The sequence below is a fragment of the Convolutriloba macropyga genome, chromosome 15 (genome assembly GCF_964194025.1).
Source record: "Convolutriloba macropyga chromosome 15, txConMacr16.3, whole genome shotgun sequence".
Classification (NCBI taxonomy): domain Eukaryota; kingdom Metazoa; phylum Xenacoelomorpha; order Acoela; family Convolutidae; genus Convolutriloba; species Convolutriloba macropyga.
Genome location: NC_134482.1, coordinates 23,298,472 through 23,318,471, shown reverse-complemented (window position 1 = coordinate 23,318,471; position 20,000 = coordinate 23,298,472). Strand labels below are relative to the sequence as shown.

Genomic DNA, 20,000 nt, shown 5'->3' with positions numbered 1-20,000 from the left:
CTTAATTTCCGACCGGTTATCGCAAATGCTTCGCTAAGTTATAGCATTTGTCTGTCTAAAAACAAATTTTTGGCGCCATGATTCAAAGCTATTTTCTGACAAAGTTAAATTGATGCTTAAAAGTGGCAGATGTGTCGAAGAATATACTGCAAAACTGCTAGGAAAGTGGTCTGATTACTAACGGCGTGATTAGAAACAGTCTATTTGTTGGGGGGGGGGGGGGGGATTAGCTATTCTGACATTATCCTATACGAAGGGATGATTGGAAATACAACATTCACTATTTGTTACATGTAGGACAAATTAGAATATTTTTCGTATGTAATATGTACGTAAAATCTGAGCCATATCTGTATCCATTGTGGTAAGCAAAATCCGATATCCTTAAATGCGCCAATTCGACTCGGGTGACGTTACGTTATGAAGTAACAAGTGACAAAGTTCGCGTACATTTATTATGTTATAGGTGATGGATACTCGTCTCTCGTAATCTTTCCGGATGTGTTCAACGCGGGGGGAGAATTTGAGGTGATATTCGAGGCTAAAATTCCCAACCTCTCTCCATCTTTCGAGATCTACACATTCAGCTACAACTATCCCCCGTACAACGGAAGCTGTCATTGTACACAACGCGACGGTAGAGTTTACTTTTCATTTCACTATCCAATTTTTGAGTGACAATTTTACGGTAATATAGAGCATTGAAATGATAAGTAGTGTGATGGGTTTCAGGCTTTGTGTACACAACTAAGTTTGTAGTCATGTGTGAGCATTGGCTGGATGAGGGCAATAATGTGATGCCCAACAAGTCTGTGGACTACCCGCCTGCAAATGCCTTCTACGAATTCAGGTATGAAGTTTTCAAATTCATTGTCTAAGGGCCCAATTATTTAATTCAATATTTCGAGTCGAAAAAAAGGTGAGCAGAACTTTTGGGTCGAGCTAAAGTCCAATTAACCTTTTTGTATGAGGGCAACTCGTTCCAGGTTTGAGCCTCGACTTATGAGAAGACTCAAAAATTCTAGTGGGGATGGCCTTCCTTAGTGAGTCGAGCTTCCTACTAAAAGTCGAGGAAACGTCTTTTCATGGGTCGAGCAAACTTATTTTCATGGACATTTTGGGTCGAGCAAGATCTTCTCATGGGTCAAGAAATAGCATTTTAATAGTGCGGCCAATGAAAGTTCATCGATTGAGCACCGTCTTTTCATAAGTCAAACTACAGTCAAAATAGTTTTTGTTCAATTCCTTTTTGCATGTGTGCGTACTGAAGCAGCAACGGAACAAGGCTAAACAGCACTGCACCACTGCAGTCCAACTTAAAACAGTTAGAAAACTTCCCGAAAAATTTTACGTGCTATTTTATTGCTCACTATTGCTAAGCGTATATAGTCAGCAAAAAGCAATAGTGGGCAAAAAATAAGCAATACTTTATAAGAAATAGTGAGCAAAAAATTGCACGTAAAAATTTTGAGGCAGAAATTCAAAATCATGAAAAGACTTTCGGTTGACTCATTATTAGACAATAGCCCGACCCAATTATTGTACTTCATTACTTCGAGTCGAGAAAAAGTTGAGCAGACCTATTGAGTCGAAATGAAGTCCATCGTAGTTGAGTCCAAATTGAGTCCAGCACAAGCAGTAGATGACAATATGGGTCAAACTAAAGTCCAGCATAATGTTGCGCTTAACATAATCTTATTGAGTCGATTACGGCTTTTTAAACCACTTTTTGGTCGAGTATGGTCTTTTCATAAATTCAGGAGTAACACGTGTAAAAACCCAACTGTGCCTTTAGCTAACTCCATAATGCCATACTGCTAAAGAGTTCCATTTGCAGCAATCTACAGCACCCCCAAGGCATTCAATCGTTGCACCAAAGCTCTGCTGAAGTTTGATAGCAGCATGCACTACAAGATTGGTCATTAGACAAGGATCATACAAAAAAAATCAAACTTGCCCCTCAAAATTCTGAAAACTTTATGCCATAAATTACTGAAACCAAAAAATTAATCAACGCTGCCATACTTTGAATGATTTCTTTTCTTTCCCGGGTTGAAGTTTCCTTGCTTTCATACAAGGATCATATATGATTTCATACTGATCATACTCGATTTCTTAGTACGAACCTAGTATGAAACCAAAGAAATCATATATGATCCTTGTATGATTACCTTCTATTGTCATCATTTTAGGTCATATATGAAATCTGAATCATACCAGGATTATATTTGCTTTTCTAGTCATACAGTAATCATAAATGATTTTACACAATCCATATACTAAACGATTCGCTATTCATACCGTAAAATGCCTTATCATATGCTTTTCCCCATGAACTGTCACAACAATAGATTTCTTTGATTTCATACAAAGATTGTCCTTGGAGATAGTGTATGATTTGTATGACAACATATGTCACATAGTTTGATTGATAAGAAATGGCGACCCTGGTTGCTTGTCTGTTTCTCCTACAAGTGTTATATTCATATCCCACACGACAAAATGACCCCCCCCCCCCCCCAACTGTTCAATTCCGAGAACATCAGGTCAACATTTATTGGTAGCAACAATCGAAACAAGCGTAAACCTGCTAAACTAACACAAAATTGTTTTTCCTCGTTCCCAGTTTCAGTTTTTCTGCGATAAAATTATTTTGTCGGTTGATTTGTTTACTTAGAATTTTATTCACCATACCACTCTCTCTTTCAGGTACTTTATACCAGTATTGTCACGTGACGAAGTGCCTTACAGCTGTGATGAGTTTGACCTCATCGCTTTCAGTGAATCTACAACTTCACAACCATTCATGTGAGCAAAAAATGTAGCAATATACACTCGTTAAAAAGAAGTAAACTTTTAATCCCAAAATCACATAGGAAACTACATGATTCTGAAGAGTTTTTTCACTACCATTCCGATATTTGGTTCACTTGAAACTTGAAAATTCCCATTGAACATCGATTGAATGTTAATTATTCTAAGTTCCACAAAAAAGGTACTTATGGACTCCAGATAAAATTTTACCAGTTTTCCGAAAAGAGGAGTAAATTGAATTTCCATGAAAACTTCATCTATTAATCGAGACGAAAATATTTCACATGGAAATCAATTTACGGAAAGCAGGTATACCTCTAGCTGGATTTTTTCCGTAAGAATTTTTGTCACTACTAAAGCAAATAAAATTCTCTCATTTTTCTGGTTACTTATGTATATATATATATATATATATATATATATATATATATATATATATATATATACTTGCTTAAAGCTAATCATGACCATTTTTTCTGCATTCGTAACAGTACCAAAGATTTTGACGTCTGAGTAATTGTTTATTGTGCTTTTTCACCTTAACCGGGAAAAATTTTGGCCCTTGTTCAGGTGGAAAATTGAACGAAAATTTTGTGGCCAAATAGTGCAGCTGGATGATATATAGCACTTCTCTATCGTTTGTAGGCAAAAAAATTGTCGTTCTGTAACGCATTCTAACCAAATGCCTCTCAAACGATCATTTCAACGGGGACTTTATCGAGTTTTTGTGTGTAAATTTGGTAATTTCTTTAGATATTAATAATTATTCTTCTATCTTTTTGTTTAACAAAGAGATTTTAAAAGAAAAACAAGAATTAAATTAATAGTAATAAAATTTGACTGAAGGTTTGAAACTTTGACATTAGTCTCTTCCAACTTTATTTTAATAATTAATATTATGGCTAACAACTTGTCCGCAAAAAAACTTCAACATAGAAACCTATGAACAAAAACTGCCCCTAATCAAAGATCAGTTTTGTGTTTGAGCCATTCTTCTGAGAACACGACTAAATTGCAAAAAAATTTTGTTGAAAAGTCATATTTTTGTATCAAAAGAGAATAGTTGAATTTAACATTTAATTGATTCAGTTATTTCTTTCATAAATCAGAAATGCTGATCATGGCTGTCAATTGAAATAAGAAATGTTTCGACACGAAGCGCACTATTCAAACCAGAGAAAAAATCTATGTTTAAGAACTTTGTTCGACGGCAATAACTAAAACCTTTTTGGATATTTGTTTATGAAGATGTTCGCGTAGTTCTGTTGAAACTTTTGTAAGCTTGTGTCATACGGGCTTGAAATTTCATTAAAAATCAACTCGAATTTTCCTTCGACCTGCGTTCTCAAAGATTTTTTTGAATATGAAGTAGTGAAATCTCAATTATTTTTTGTCATTCAAAAAAAGAGTTGTCTATAATAATAATTTGTGACTGAAGGATTTGCACGTACCTAATAGTCCTTAGGAGAAAATTCCATGCTGAGTTTCATTTCTCATAGTAAGTCTGATTTTCTTGAAAAAACGTTGGATGGCATTGTTTTATATAGTATTGAGCCTAATCAATGAAAAGATTGCCGAGATTCCTGAATAGCATTGTCATGGCTAATTTTGACAAATAAGTACTTTTTTCTCTGGCGATAAGTTTTTGAACGTAATCGGAGGAATACTTTGACAATTGAAACTTTTTCTATTGATTTCAAAACTGCTTTATTCTCACGAATGTAGATCCAAAGATGACATAGTAATGCGTACACCAGTTTAAAGCTAAACTTTCAAATGACAAAAACAATCAAGCGTAAGACTTAGTATATAATCCGAATATGGCTATTGAAATAGTTAAATAAATAATTTTAGCACTCGTTTTTCGATTATCGTCTGATAAAGTTTTTGTGACTACAGTTGCTGTTCAAAATTATTCTGCTAACTATAATGAGACTTTTTCGGAAAAATTGTCAAATATTGGCTGTTTAGAAGCCATCTGTTTCTTTTTTGGAAACCTCTGAGTCGTATCATCTTACAAGAGTAACTATATAACCGGTTTACATTTTCGGAGTATTTTTTTACCATTACTGGATTATGTCAAGCTCTGGTTTGGATTTGAACTAGATTAAGGTTATTAGAATGAGTAATCGGCAAGTGACTCAGCAACGCACTAGAGTAAGAGCCTTTTTTACGACTGTCGAGAAGCTCTCTCTATCTCTCTCACGCGACAAAGCCGAAGAGACCAAAGGTGGTAAAAAAGAGCTATTTTTCAGAGAAAAATGTTTCTTTGGGAAATGAACTATAACAATACTTGATTTGATTAACGGACACCAGCCATCACAATTTTAAGTTCAAGCTTCATGGTAAATCGTTACCTTTTTATTAAATTTGGGGAGTTTCTGGGATTTTCCTATAAAACATTTTTAAGCTATAATTGACCAAGGTTTATCATTTGGTCTCTAAAAAACGTTTCCCGTGCACTTCAGAGAGAAAAATTGTTTAACTTTTGACTCAGTTATTTATCAAAAGGCTGGAAGAAGCAAAAAAGCAAAAGTATGTGTGGCCAACAGGGTCTTAATCTCAGCTCCCCCATTCCTATTGGATTCTATTCTTCGTCTTTTCTCTCACTATCAGACTGTTCTTTTTGAGAGCAAAGTAACTCTTTTTTGCGACTGGCCACTTCTTTTTTGCTTAGGAAACTTTAACGCACTATTGGTATTGCAACCAAGAATAGCCATGCTGAGTTAAACCTGACTCAATATTAAAGTTAGATCTCCTATGCACGAAGACATGGTCACAGAAGCAAGGATTTGAACTCTGAATTATTTACCTTTAGGGTATCACGCCACCATTGAGTTAACTTGAATATTGCTTGAAGTACTTTCTGACATTTTTTGGTCGAAATTAGGTCGAATATGATTTTATTTTGATATGAGAAAAGTTGAATAAGTTTTAAAAGCTATGAATAAATTTGTGATTCTAATATTTGCTTCAATATTATTATTTTTTTAAAACAAGTAAATTGAAAATAAAACCCAGGGGTTAAATATTACAAGTTTAAAATTATATAAACAAAATCAGTACAATGTTAAAAATCAAAATTATTGGTTCCGTTTTCTAAAGGTAAAAAAAACTTTTGAAGCCACCAACGTTCCTTTCCAACGGTACAAGTTTGAATTGTTGGAGCAGATGCTGTTTTAACATGCGTTTAAACTTTGATTTTGATCTGATAGTCCGGACATAACGCGGAAGTTTATTCCACTTTTGGATGCTTCTTTTTTGTATTGATCGACTGCTCGACCTTAAGAGAATTAGCTGTTCAGTTCTGTTGTTTTTTCTTACTAAGACATTACCACTTAGACAAAAACTCTCAGTGCCGTGTGTTTTCAATAATGAAATATCATTCCTAAGTTTTGAAACACTCATCTGGCTCATTAAAAGTTTTGCAGGCAAAATGTCAGATTTTATTAAGAGATCTGTAGATCTCTCAAATTTTTTTCTCATATAGCAAATTTTAATACCCCAATTGATTTGTCGATTATTTCGCTGCATTGCAGAGAAATTCAAGTTCTGAAAAAACAGAGCACTGAATGTTAAATGAGAAAGGACTAGGGATTTGAATAGCATCAATCGTGCTTCCAGAGGTAACTCAACTGATAACGTAAAAGGTATATGGATCTATTCGCTGTGGCCATATTTGATAGGACTTTGTTGAGTTGTACATGAAAATTTAGTTTAGAATTAATTATTATACCCAAGTATCTGCCGTGACGTTGTGGTTTATTTTCTTGTCCCCGAAAAACTATTGGATCAAAAATTTCATGTTCCTTCGAGACGCAAAGATGTTCAGTTTTACCGGTATTCATGGTTAATTTGTATTGCTTTAGATAATTATCTGTTTTCTCCAATATTTCAGAAACACATTTTTCCAGTTCGCTGACATTGCTTCGGCTAAAATGGAAACTTGTGTCATCAGCAAATTGAATTATGTCGAAGTTTCCTTGTACTTTTTCTCGAAAATCATTAATATAGAGAAGAAAAACTAGTGGCCCTAAAACCGTTCCCTGTGGAACACCATGATTTGTTTCCAACCACTCTGAGTAAACATCTTAACACACTGCTGTCTGTTTTTAAGAAATGAAGCAAATAATTCACTGCACTCTCTGAAAAACCGTAAGCTTAAATTTTTTTGAGAAAAATTTCGTGCGATATTGAATTAAATGCTTTAGCTAGATCAATAAAAACAGCAACTGAAATTTTTAAGTTATCATAGTTTTCTTGTAATGCTTCGATTAAGTGTAAAACAGCATCTGTAGAAAACTTCTGTTTTTGAAATCCAAACTGTGTACCGTTCAAATTTTTTTTCTTTTTGTATATATTCGTTAACCTGATTGAGAAGTATACGCTCAAAGAGTTTTGCAAACATTGGAGAAATTGAGAGAGGCCTATAGTTCTCGCAAATTTTTACGTCCCCTTTTTTGTTTTACGTCCCCTTTTTTGTAAATTTTATATTGGTCCATCGAATGCCCTTTTATGGAGATTTCGCGACCATCTGAAGTCCAGTAAAAAACGCATTGCGTTGTTTTGATCGACCCTGGTGTTCGGTAGGAGCATGGTTTTCTTAAGTCGAACTTTTGACTATAGCAGTACTTTTATCGGGTTGTTTGGACAACCCTTCCCTCACCAGCTGCGGACAACCCTTCCTTCAAAGAAAGCAAGACTGCTGCGGTTGTAAGGAAGTTGACTACTCAACTGACTGACTATCCTGCAATATTGGCCGTATTGAATGCATGTGCGCTGCTAAAAAGCATAACTTTCTGCAGTGAAAACATTTTTTGCGCGACATTTATTTTGTTCTTCTCAGCTGTCATACGGCAATGGATGCCCTTCACATATCCATGACCGTATTTAGTTCATTTTCATTACTTATTTCCATTTGAAGGACAAGTGCTCCTCCTATTCTAGTTAACTTCACTTCCTCCCAATTTTAGTCATCTGATGTCTGTTCATGCTGTCTGCACAGGAAATTATCTGTTCAAACTGTAAACAAATCTTTTAAGTTACTGCCTTTTTCGTGATCATGTTGAACTTTTGCTTCTTAAATTGTACTTATTTTAATTCATTCGCTCATTTGCAACGCTACAACTCAGTTCAATTTAATCTAGCAATTCGCTTTTCAATTTAAGCTCAGTAAACTTGAGAAGTGCCAATCGCATCGCGATTGACTACTCTAGAAATTAGAAATTCTGATAGTAGAAATTGGCTTGCCACTTGCGGCGCAATTGCCTACTCCGATTTGAAATACAGCATTCGCGGCTCAGTTGGATCCACCCATCGCAATTGAGTACAACATGGCGCAGTCAGCGACGGAATCTAAGAAGACACCTCTTCACATAGAGGCATTCTGGGAAAAGCCGACAGCAACACCTCCTCTGACGTGGGACAAATGGATCCAACAGTGGAAACTGGCCCTGATAGCTAAAGAGGGAATCCAAATTGACAATCTATTAAACGATCCACCAGCAGCGGTAACCTATCCGCCCGAACGAATCTATGAAGAACCAATGGAGAAACATACCCAATTGACGGAAAGGGATCGAAAAGTTCGCAATCAACAACTGAAGGTAAACTGGCAAAATCGCTGTAAAAAGATTGATGAAATTGGGATCTTGTCTGGAGATAAACCGTGGGGAATATGTGAGCAAAAATCGATATCCCTATTGTATTTGAGCATTGGAACGGAGGGACGACGAATTTTCAAAAGTAAACATCCTTACTTTGAAATAGAAAAACAACCGTTCAAAGAACTATGGCAGGCAATGGAGGATTCTTTCACGAAAGTTCGAAACATAACTTACGATAGTTTTGTTTTCTATTCTTTTAAGCAGCAAAAAGGTGAATCTATGGAAAGCTTCTATGGCCGTCTCATAGAACAAGCTGAAAAATGTAGTCTCGGTAGTGAAGAAATGACCTTGATTTGTGATGCATTCATATTGAATATGATCGATCACAATACCCAAAAAGAACTGTTAAAAGACACAGTCGAACAGTCCAAAGCACTGGAGATAGCTATTCAAATGGAGATGGGGGCGCAGAATCAACAAAAGATCGACCAGAATTTGTTGTCGGGTACAAACTCTGTGAATGCAATCAACAGTAACCAAATACGCAATAGCAACGCGAATGCTCCACCAACTAAGCGAGATTTCACACGATACCCAATTGGGCTCCAGAACTATCAATAAACAAGTATCTGTATGAATTGCGGCCTTCGTTGGAGTCATAATCATAAGCAGATTTGCCCCGCGAATGGAAAGAAATGCAATAATTGTGGAATAATTGGCCATTTTGCAAGAAAATGCCGAAAACCGAAAAAGTCACAGGGACAAACACAGAAAGCCCAACAAACGAATGTCAATCAGATTGACCAGTCTACTGAAAAGAGTGATAATGAAGTATCCGTCAATTACATATCTAGCTACCAACAACTGTATGCACAGGTGTATGACTCGAACTACGACAGTGATTCTGATGATTACGTGGCGGCAATTTTGTCTGACTCAGCACATCAGCTTGAACCGTTAAATGTTGAGGTAAAACTTGGAGAAGTTAAAGCACATGCAATGATTGATTCTGGGAGTGCAGTTAGCCTCATAACGAAAACATTGGCAAACCAAATCATTCGAACCAAAAAATCTGCGAAGAGGATAGACACGAAAGAAAGAAGGAACCTCAAAACATTTTCAAACGAACCAATAGAAGTTCTTGGGCATCTGGAGACCACAGTTGCATACAACAATTGGAAAGATAGAGCAGCAATGTTGACTGTGGTAAAAGATGGTCACAAAAACATCATCGGGAGAGACCTGTTCACAACCCTTGGACTTGCGGTGGTACAACATCAACCAGAAAATGGTAAATCTGTTAATAACAATTATAGTTCTACATGCAAAATTAAAGAGACAATCGCGACGCAATTTCCTCATTTAGTATCAAGAATTGGGTTGTCCAAAACACATGTAGCGAAATCAAAGTTTCATCAAAAGTTTACAGCAAAGCATCAAGAAGGTCGACGTGTTCCGATAAATCTACAACCTAGAGTGTCGGCGGAATTAGAAAGATTACAGACTGAAGGCCATATTGAAAAACTATCTAGTTGCTCTGACGAACACTTCATATCTCCGATCGTAATCACAGTAAAGAAAGATCAATCTAGAAAACTAGCATTTGATTCCAAAAGTGCTAAATAAAGCATTACATAAAAATAAATATCAAATGCCCAACATTGAAATGTTAATTGATACAATATCACAACACCTTACCAACACACAAAACGGCCAACAAGCGTATTTCACCACATTAGACTTAAAGTGCATATAGCCAATTAAAATTACCCCACGACACTGCAAAACACTGCAATTTTAACATCATCTGTGGAGAATCTACTGGTAAATATAGATTCAAAACCGGATATTATGGTCTTACAGATATGCCAGCAGAACTTCAGAAAGCTATGGACTATACACTAACAGGTCTACAAAACACGTATTGTTTTTTAGACGATATCATAATCGTTAGTACAAATGTTTGAAAAAACTAGACGAAGATAATATAAGAATTAATCTTCAGAAACGTCATTTCGCAAAAACCGAAATTGAATGGCTAGGTTATAAGTTTACACAAACTGGAACATCACCTCTAGAAAGTAAAACTGCAGCAATTTTAACAATACCACCACCAACAACAATAAAACGCCTTAGATCCTTCCTAGGGTCAGTACACTATATTGGTAAGTTCATACCACACGTTGCACAATTATGTCACCCACTTAGACCACTTCTTGAAAAAATCAGCAAAGTTTATCTGGACAAGAGAGCACAAAAAACATTTTAATTTAACCAAAGAAAAAATTGCCAACAGCACAGGAAATAGCCATTATAATCCAAAACTTGATGTCCGAATTAAATGTGATGCCTCATGTTCCGGATTGGGAGCAGCACTTGAACAAAATACACCAGACGGTTGGAAACCAATAGCATTTTCGTCACGATTTCTAAATTCAACAGAGGAATGCTACAGTGTTAACGAACTGGAACTATTGGGAATAGTCTGGTCAATTGACTATTTCAAATACTATTTGTACGGGAAAAATTTTACAGTAGTGACGGACCATAGAGCACTATTGTCCATACTCAAGGAGCATAGATCAAACAAATCGTACACTAGCCGACTATCTAGATGGATAGACAGATTACTTCCGTACAACTTCAGAATTGAACATATGCCAGGAGCAAAATTGGGTCTCGTAGACTATATCTCAAGAAACGCATTTGCGAGAGCTAAAAAGATATCTACATATGGCGAACACTTTTTAGTAGCAACAATATCAAAAATTCGTCATTCCATGAAACATCTGATTACAAATAAACAAAATGCACCTAAAAAATTTAGTAGCATATTAAAGTCACATTTGCCTTCACACAAGTTAAAACGGCCATTCGCGCCGCAATTGCATACATCACTTAATACTACTTCACAAATTATCAATGAAGCATTTGCATCACAAACACTCCCTTCACCACTGAAAGCACCATTCGTGACGCAATTAACACTAACTAATTCTAAAATTAATCCGCATTTAAAGCAACCATTCGCATCGCAAATGCCACCTAAAGTTATAAAATCACAATTTGCACCAAATAACTGTAAAGTTAGAAATTCACATTCCATTAACAAATTTGCTGCAAAAGAGGTGCAAAGGTCAGACAGTAAAGAATGTGAACACTCTGAACAATTATACCCAATAAAGCCCATTAATGGTATTAAGTCAAATAATCCACCTAATAACGCTAAATTTAGCGCGAAAGCACAAATTCCAAAGTATAAATACCATTTGCACAAGAATCACTCGCTTTTTGCCCAAAACAAACCTACAAATCACTACACATTAAATAAACAAAATAAACTGATTAACTCGAATAATTCAGTCAATCACATTAGCAAAATGTCGAAAGTCAAAGCTCCGCGATCAAAGTCCACACCAACGAAAGCAAGGGTGACATTCTCGGACACCACTCCGTCTACACCCGGAACGAATACTACCTCAAATACTGAGACACCGACTGGCGGCATGATTGAGGAAACGGATGACATTTTATTTACTGAAACCCTTAACAAAGTCTTCAGCCGGAAATTTGGCAATTTTAACTGGTAAAGATGCAACCCTCAAGGAGGTGAGGGATTGCGTAATCCGTGATGACCCAGACAAGCTTCGAGAGATAAGTCCTTATCTCTTTTCCTATTGGCGGGATTTGAGCGTAAAGCATGGCTGTGTGTGTTTGGAAGAGCGGATAGCCATTCCAAAAACAATCAAAGATGCAGTACTGGAGGATATCCACTACACGCATCCCGGGAGTTTTGCCATGCTATCTCTCGCGCAAAACATTACAACCCCCGAGATATACTAGCAAAAGCCACTGAGTGCATAGCCTGCACGGAGATTGTTAAGAACCTTAAATCAGTGATTTCGCACCGCAAATGGGCACCTTTACCAAAATGCATTGAACCAAAGGACGAAATACATATAGATTTTGGCGGAGCAATATTGAATGAAAAAGGGATAGAACAATATTTGATTACAAGTATAGATAGATATTCAAAATATCCCACAGTAGAAATAGTAAATAACGCTTCTGGTTCAAATGTAATCAAATTCTTAAATAAATACATATATCATCACGGAGTACCTAGAACCATTCGATTAGATCAAGCTAGATGTTTTACGGGCAAAAAGTTTTGAAACATTCTGTACAGAAAATAACATTATACCTACATATGCACCAGCAAATGATCACAGAGCAATTGGATTAGTAGAACGTCTTATTCAAACAATTAAACGACAATTATCCTGCATGAAATCAAAATTAAAAAAAAATTAACTTAGAAAATTCACTTAAAGCAATAATACAACGACTAAGAATATCAAAGCAAAAAACAATAGACACCACACCATTTTAGCCACACTTTGGTAGAAAATGTAACACACCTATATCTAACATCACCACTAAATCTAATAATAGAAATCTCAATTATAATGCAATAATTAAACATTATTTAGACGAAGATACGATTCCGGTTCGATCATTTTTATCAGAGGAGCAGTGGGTAGACACGGCCCTCCGTTTAGATACAGAAATTGAAAGAGTCATTTGTGCAGCAAGTTCTCGAGCCAGATTGGAGGAACAGAAGATGAACGACGGCGAACAACATTTAATCAGATCGGAAGGAATTTTCAGATCAATTCCCTGCTCAGAACGAAGTGTCCAAGTGAAATTGGCTCGAAAGCTTCAAGAAAATCAGAGGCAGAAAAAAAACCTCAATGGTTTGTATGAAGTACTTGCACCCGGGAGTACAGTTTGTAAAGTGAGCCCTACGACAAGCGTAATCAAGGAGACAAATAGACAGGAGGTGCGAGTAAGAAATTCAGACATAGCAAAATTTGGCACGAGAGCGGAAAGATACACAGATTTGACGCAGTATATCGAAAGAAGACCGAAAAAAATAAGCGAAAAAACTATTGAGCAGAAGATCCATAAACACAAACGAGACTTAATCAGAAAAAATACGGGAGACAAGAAAATCAAACGCAGCCGAAAACAGGCCGATGACGTCAGTGTAACCTCTTCAGGCAGATCGTGTATATCATCCGCAAGCACGGTAATCCGATCTCTCAAAATGAGAATCCCGAAGAGGAATCCTAAACATGATGAGGCCTTTATTGATCGACCAGACTTGACCCAAATCTTACAATTTAGTCCAATTGCTCCAACGCGCCACCACCAACCAACCCTAATGCAGCTGGACCATCTGCGACGCGAATAGCTTCGACAAAGGCACCCACACCAATACTTAGAAAATCACGCAAGAGACAACTCACGATTAATGACACTTCGGATTCAGACACATCTTCGGTGCGGAAAAGTAAAAAAACGTTGAAAAAGAAATCTTCCCAAACAATCGTGGAGAAAGTCAGAAATACCGAAGGATACTCAGCGGATATGCATCAGGATATCGGAGAAGCTTCCACAAGAAGTTCAAATGAATAGATGGAAGACTCTCAGAATATCTCAAGGGAAATGACAGTGCTTCAAGCAGAGAATGAGGAAAATTTGGAAACAGATTAGAAAACTCAGTCAAACTTCATAAACTTTTATATTTTTACTTATTATTTATTATTTTATTACTTATGTAATCAGTTAATATTTATTAATTTTCTGATTTTAAATACTAATTTCTTTTTCTCCCAAGAGGGGGAAATGTCATACGGCAATGGATACCCTTCACATATCCATGACCGTATTTAGTTCATTTTCATTCCTTATTTCCATTTGAAGGGCAAGTGCTACTCCTATTCTAGTTAACTTCACTTCCTCCCAATTTTAGTCATCTGATGTCTGTTCATACTGTCTGCACAGGAAATTATCTGTTCATACTGTAAACAAGTCTTTTGAGTTACTGCCTTTTTCGTGATCAGGTTGAACAAAACTTTTGCTTCTTAAATTGTACTTATTTTAATTCATTCTCTCATTTGCAACGCTACAACTCAGTTCAATTTAATCTAGCACTTCGCTTTTCAACTTAAGCTCAGTAAACTTGAGAAGTGCCAATCGCATCGCGATTGACTACTCTAGAAATTAGAAATTCTGATAGTAGAAATTGGCTTGCCACTTGCGGTGCAATTGCCTACTCCGATTTGAAAAAGCATTCGCGGCTCAATTGGATCCAGCCATCGCAATTGAGTGCAACGTCAGCAATAATTGGAGTGTTGTATTGTTTTAGTTTGCCAATGGGATCCTCTGAAACGAACTACGAGGTGAACATGTGTGTCAAAATCAGAGATGCCTACTCTGCCTCGACCTCAACCTTCTTCTCAGTCTACGTCAGACCACACGATGACGCATTTGCCACTGCTCTTGAAGACATCACTTCTGTTGAGGGCGCTCTGGCTGAGGCAGTGGCTCTTGGGAACTTCCAGGAGGTGTTCCAGATGTCACTTTCGGCTCTTTCAGTTGTTGGCAGCTCTGAGGTAACAATTGAGGACCAAATGGTTGAATTTTGAAACATACTCTTCAGCAGAAAACATGTTTGACATTAGACGCTCATTAGAATAAATAAGTCACGATTCCAATTTATGCTCAATCTTAGAATAAGGGCAAAACTGAACAAAAACTTGCTATGCTTCTGCAGTCAACTTTGTATGCCAAACATACTTTGGCCGTTTGTCCTCTAGATCTGAACGAGGCGACTCGGAAATGTGCGATTGCACATAAGGTTCCGACCCCACTCTTCCACGATTTTGGCAAGGCTGTCTACCAAATGAGGAACAGATAGAAAAACCCAAAAATTCAAGTATTTTTCAAAAAAAAATTGGTGTATGAACAAAAAGATAGCCTCCAAAGCAAATAACTCAATGGCGGAGAAAAAATGGTGCATTAGATTGATGAAATGAGCCAAAATTTAAAAAAAAAGGAGTCAAGATGGACAGCAAAATCAAACAACAACAACAGAAATTAATTACATCAAAAACTTTAAATCCATTTTAAAAAACAAAACTTTATAGCAAAGTCAAAAGAGCGTCAGATAAAACTGAACCTAAACAAAATAACTTACAAATCACCAGAAAAAATATAAGACTAGTCCATAATAAAGCTTGGAAACAATTAGACAATAAAGATCAAAAACAGTAAATTTGAAAAATTCGATTTCTTAAAAACAATTAATTTCAAAGTAATGAAAAGAATTGGAAATCAACTAAAACATCCCAACGGTGAACGATTACCAATGCCTCTATAAAAAGAAATAAGAACTGTCAGTCTTTAATTTTCTATGCGGTTACACAAAGAACAAGAAATAGACAGCAATTTAAAAATCAATTAAAACTTGGCAGAAAACGCTTTCGAAGCCGTAAAGCCATACTTTGGCACTCACAATATGTTTGATTGCACTTTCTGCAAACACCAATAGTTTATTAAGTGGCTTTTCTTTAAAGAAACTAGGTAACTAGTAGAAAAGACAAAAAATGCAAAAATAAGTAATAATTTATTGTTTTTTCGCAGAAAATTATTTCCAAAGACATGAAAGCCATTAATTACAAATGAAACATTAAAATAGGTTCGCTTATTCTTCCAAATGAAGCTCATGAGAAATGCAATTATCAGGAATAGGTCCTGCGTCTACAAAAAAACGTCAAAAATGACAAAAATCAAAAATAATTATGTTTTTTTTGTGAAAAACCCGTGTCGAAGCCAGTAAAGTCATAATGATATCTTTAACAACATTAGATTTTGTGACAACAATGCCTTCGACACCTTACCTTAACAACAATATTGTCCAATTTGATCGAGACTAGGATACAGTCTCGAGACTAGGCTACAACGAGACTAGGATACAAAGAGTCAATAAAAGGAACCAAATTGCGAAGTTAAAAAGTGTTTTTTTTTGGAGAACAATTGTTTTCAAAGTCATGAACGCCATCAGCTATCTACAAATATCAGAATATCGGCTCATCTATTTTTTTAGGAAAAGCCAACGAAACCAGGCTATTTTACAGGAAATTTCATACGACTAAAAAGACAAAGTAAAAACGACATATAAAGACAAATTTAAAAAATTCAATTGATTTATTCAAGAAAGTATTATCGAAGCCGTTAAAATCGGAGTCTTTATTTTCAAGGATATTAAAATTAATTTGAACGCCAATAATGCTTGTAACCTTATGGTCGCCTTGACTTTCAAATATTTTTGGTTTTCAAAAAAATAATGGCTTATTGAAATTTACCTCCATTTCTCTCTCTATTTGGTCAACTTGCTGCTTATAGTCAGCAATGAAAGAATATTTCTTCTTTCTACTGAAAACATATTTGATCTTTAGTGCGGTTTTAATCCTTACATTTTGGTTTTCTGTATTTGAAACTACTAGATTTGTTATTTTTTATAATTTTTATGTATTTGCCCATTTTTCAAGTTTTCTAGTTTTGTTACAATAACATGTTATTGACAGTTCATATATCACATTATTGGCGTTCAAATTAATTTTAATATCCTTGAAAATAAAGACTCCGATTTTAACGGAGTCTTTATTTTCAAGGATATTAAAATTAATTTGAACGCCAATAATGTGATATATGAACTGTCAATAACATGTTATTGTAACAAAACTAGAAAACTTGAAAAATGGGCAAATACCTAAAAATTATAAAAAATAACAAATCTAGTAGTTTCAAATACAGAAAACCAAAATGTAAGGATTAAAACCGCACTAAAGATCAAATATGTTTTCAGTAGAAAGAAGAAATATTCTTTCATTGCTGACTATAAGCAGCAAGTTGACCAAATAGAGAGAGAAATGGAGGTAAATTTCAATAAGCCATTATTTTTTGAAAACCAAAAATATTTGAAAGTCAAGGCGGCCATAAGGTTACAAGCATTAAACGAGATAGAATAAGGTAGAGCTAATTAGGAAGCCAATTGGACCTATCATTAGAGAACTTTTGTTTGAAATATTCTGTTGTTTAATTAATATAAAAAGTATCGAATTTTTTAATAAAAAAGATCTAATGATTACAATCCGAATTGATTTGCATTGCACCAGTCTAAGATTGATCCAAAACTAGCCCTGATAATGCTGTTTTTCTATTAAGAACCTTTAATGTTTCGAATGTTTTATATATATATATATATATATATATAAATTTATATTTATACATACATATATATATATATATATATATATATATATTATATATATATATATATATATTGTTAAATAAAAATTCAAAAATAAATAATGCGTTTTTGATAATCAACGAATAAAATTTGCAAAAACGGCAAATTTTTATTTACAGTGCACTCTCAACAGAATTTGAAGCAGAAATAGCCCCATTTGAGATTATAAAGATTGTGTTAATTGTGTTTGAGTGTGTACTTCCTGGACTAAAGAAATTTATTTCGTGCTGTTTTTGATGAAAAAGTTCTAATTTCGCAATATTTAGCTAGAGTTTTTGACAAAAAAGTTCAATAAAAATAGCTGACACTATTTTTTGTCTTTATAAATAACATCAACAACACTCTATTAAAAAAATTTAACAAACTTTTACAAAATCGTCAGAAATTCCGGAAAATTAAAGTTAAAAATGCAGGAAATTGTGAATAAAATCAAGGGAATTCACTCTATTTTCTCAAAACATTAAACCTCGATAACTATTTGCAAAAAAATGAAAAATAAATAAATCTTTTTTATTCCATATTCTACGCAGGAAAAGCTTTCTAATGATACCAGTCTCAACTCTCTACGATGAATATATCGATCGGCCAAAATTGTCTGAACAAAAAAACCCATTTGAGTATATAGTTCTTCCTCCCTCAAGAGGGGTCGGAACAAAAAAGTATATACTAGTCGTATGTATTTCTCATTTTGTGTGCAATTAAAATTAACCAGTGAGCTAGATATAAGATATCTATTTTTGACAAATAAACATATTCTTTTACTAGATTTTGCAATTTTTTCTCAGAGAGAACATTTACTCTTTCGCACGTGGCGGAAATTTTTTTTCGGTCGAAAGAGGAAAGACTCTTCTTTGATTTCTTGATCTACCAGTTATCTGATGCGTTTTTTAATTTTTCATATAGTGGTATGCACAATTTTCATCTTAATTTTACTTTGTGAAAAAATTGACATAATATTTGCTCAATTCTTCCTCTTCTATAACAACCAGCAGCTGTTAGATAAGCCCATCGGATTTTCTAATTAAATAGATACGTGCTGATGTGCTATTGAACCCTTCTTAATAGGCATTTCGAGTGCTCTTAGACCTAAAAATCAATGCAGAGATGGGTTCATACAGTGCCTTACCTTTCACGTTTTTTCACTGTTCATTTCGATCGAGAACGCAATGCGTTTCCACCAAACAATTTAAGCATCAACATAAAATTCCTGTCATTTACTTTTTCTTTCCTTGGGTTGTTCAACTTGGCTAGCGATATTTCTCGAATCCTTTTTTAACAAAATTTTAAAAATTTACAACACAAATTCCTTTTACACAAATTCACAAAAATTTAAAATGTGCATTAGAAAAATTCAATTATGGGAGTATATTCAATTGCTACCTCATCCAAGTGATGCATCGGTAAAATGCTTCACCCAAATACCCTAGCTTGTAAATTTTCCCGAATTTTGTGCAATGATTTTTTGAAAATATGTCAATGAAGTGTCTGAGTTTTGAGTTTAATTACAAAGTCAAGGATATGACTAAAGCTGAATCCAATTTTTGTTACCGGACAACAGGTGCTTTCTTCCGTCGAAATCATTTATAGGGAAACCAGATTCTTTGAATAAATCGGAGCTACTTAACCAATCTTTCATCAATTTTAAGAATAACTTCATTTCTTTTGTTTTTTCAGTTGTTTATTTTTAATTTTACGAAACTCACCAAAAAACCTGTCTAGTTGTTTGTTGGATACCAGTAGAATTAAGATGATGCTTATTTTTGGGCTCAATTAAATTCTTTCTAAAGTTTTTCCGTTGTGTTTTCTGCATACTAAAAATTTACTGAAAAATGCAAAAACCTATTTGCGAACTGAGTTAAAGAAAGGTTTTTTGCCTATGATTTAATGATTCATGGATATGCTCTTATGACTCAGGTTTTTTGCCTATAGAAATTCTATTGAACATTGTAATTTTCTGGAAATCCCGATTTGTGGTATCAATCTCATCAAAAACCGGAGTGAGCGTTAAGTCTTAATCAATACTCCTGATTCCGTGAGATTCCAAGTCTTGGATCAGTAGTACATCAGTGCTCTGATTATATCATTTTTCAGACTTGGCCCGTCTTAAATCAATTCTTGAGTCAAATATGGTAACAAATGAAGAAGGCCGCCAATTACAGTGGGCCAACTAAAAACTCTCCAAAGTCAAAAAAAGAAGCAAAAGACAGCACAAGAACACAAATACTTCCATAAAGTTCGCTTGATAGAGAATGAAAAAATTCTGATATCGCCCAAGGATAACAGCTGTGGCCAGTTTCTCTGCCCATTGAAACAAAATGGTTTTGGGGAAAGTATATGGGACATTTGAAGTTTTTATATGCTCAATTCAGAAATAGCTCGGTCGGATTAGCAAATACTCGTCAAAAATTATTATAATTATG

At 35.0% G+C, this 20,000-nt stretch overlaps 1 protein-coding gene across 1 annotated transcript in view; it reads left to right on the top strand.

Annotated features, from left to right (window-relative positions):
* LOC142354117 (polycystin-1-like protein 2) overlaps positions 1–20,000 on the top strand; it is a 121,207-nt gene that overhangs the window by 16,102 nt on the left and 85,105 nt on the right. The window contains exons 4-7 of the mRNA XM_075406386.1: positions 467–637; positions 733–850; positions 2,710–2,808; positions 14,635–14,881. Coding sequence (XP_075262501.1) covers positions 467–637; positions 733–850; positions 2,710–2,808; positions 14,635–14,881 — 635 coding nt within the window. The remainder of the gene's footprint in view (positions 1–466; positions 638–732; positions 851–2,709; positions 2,809–14,634; positions 14,882–20,000) is intronic.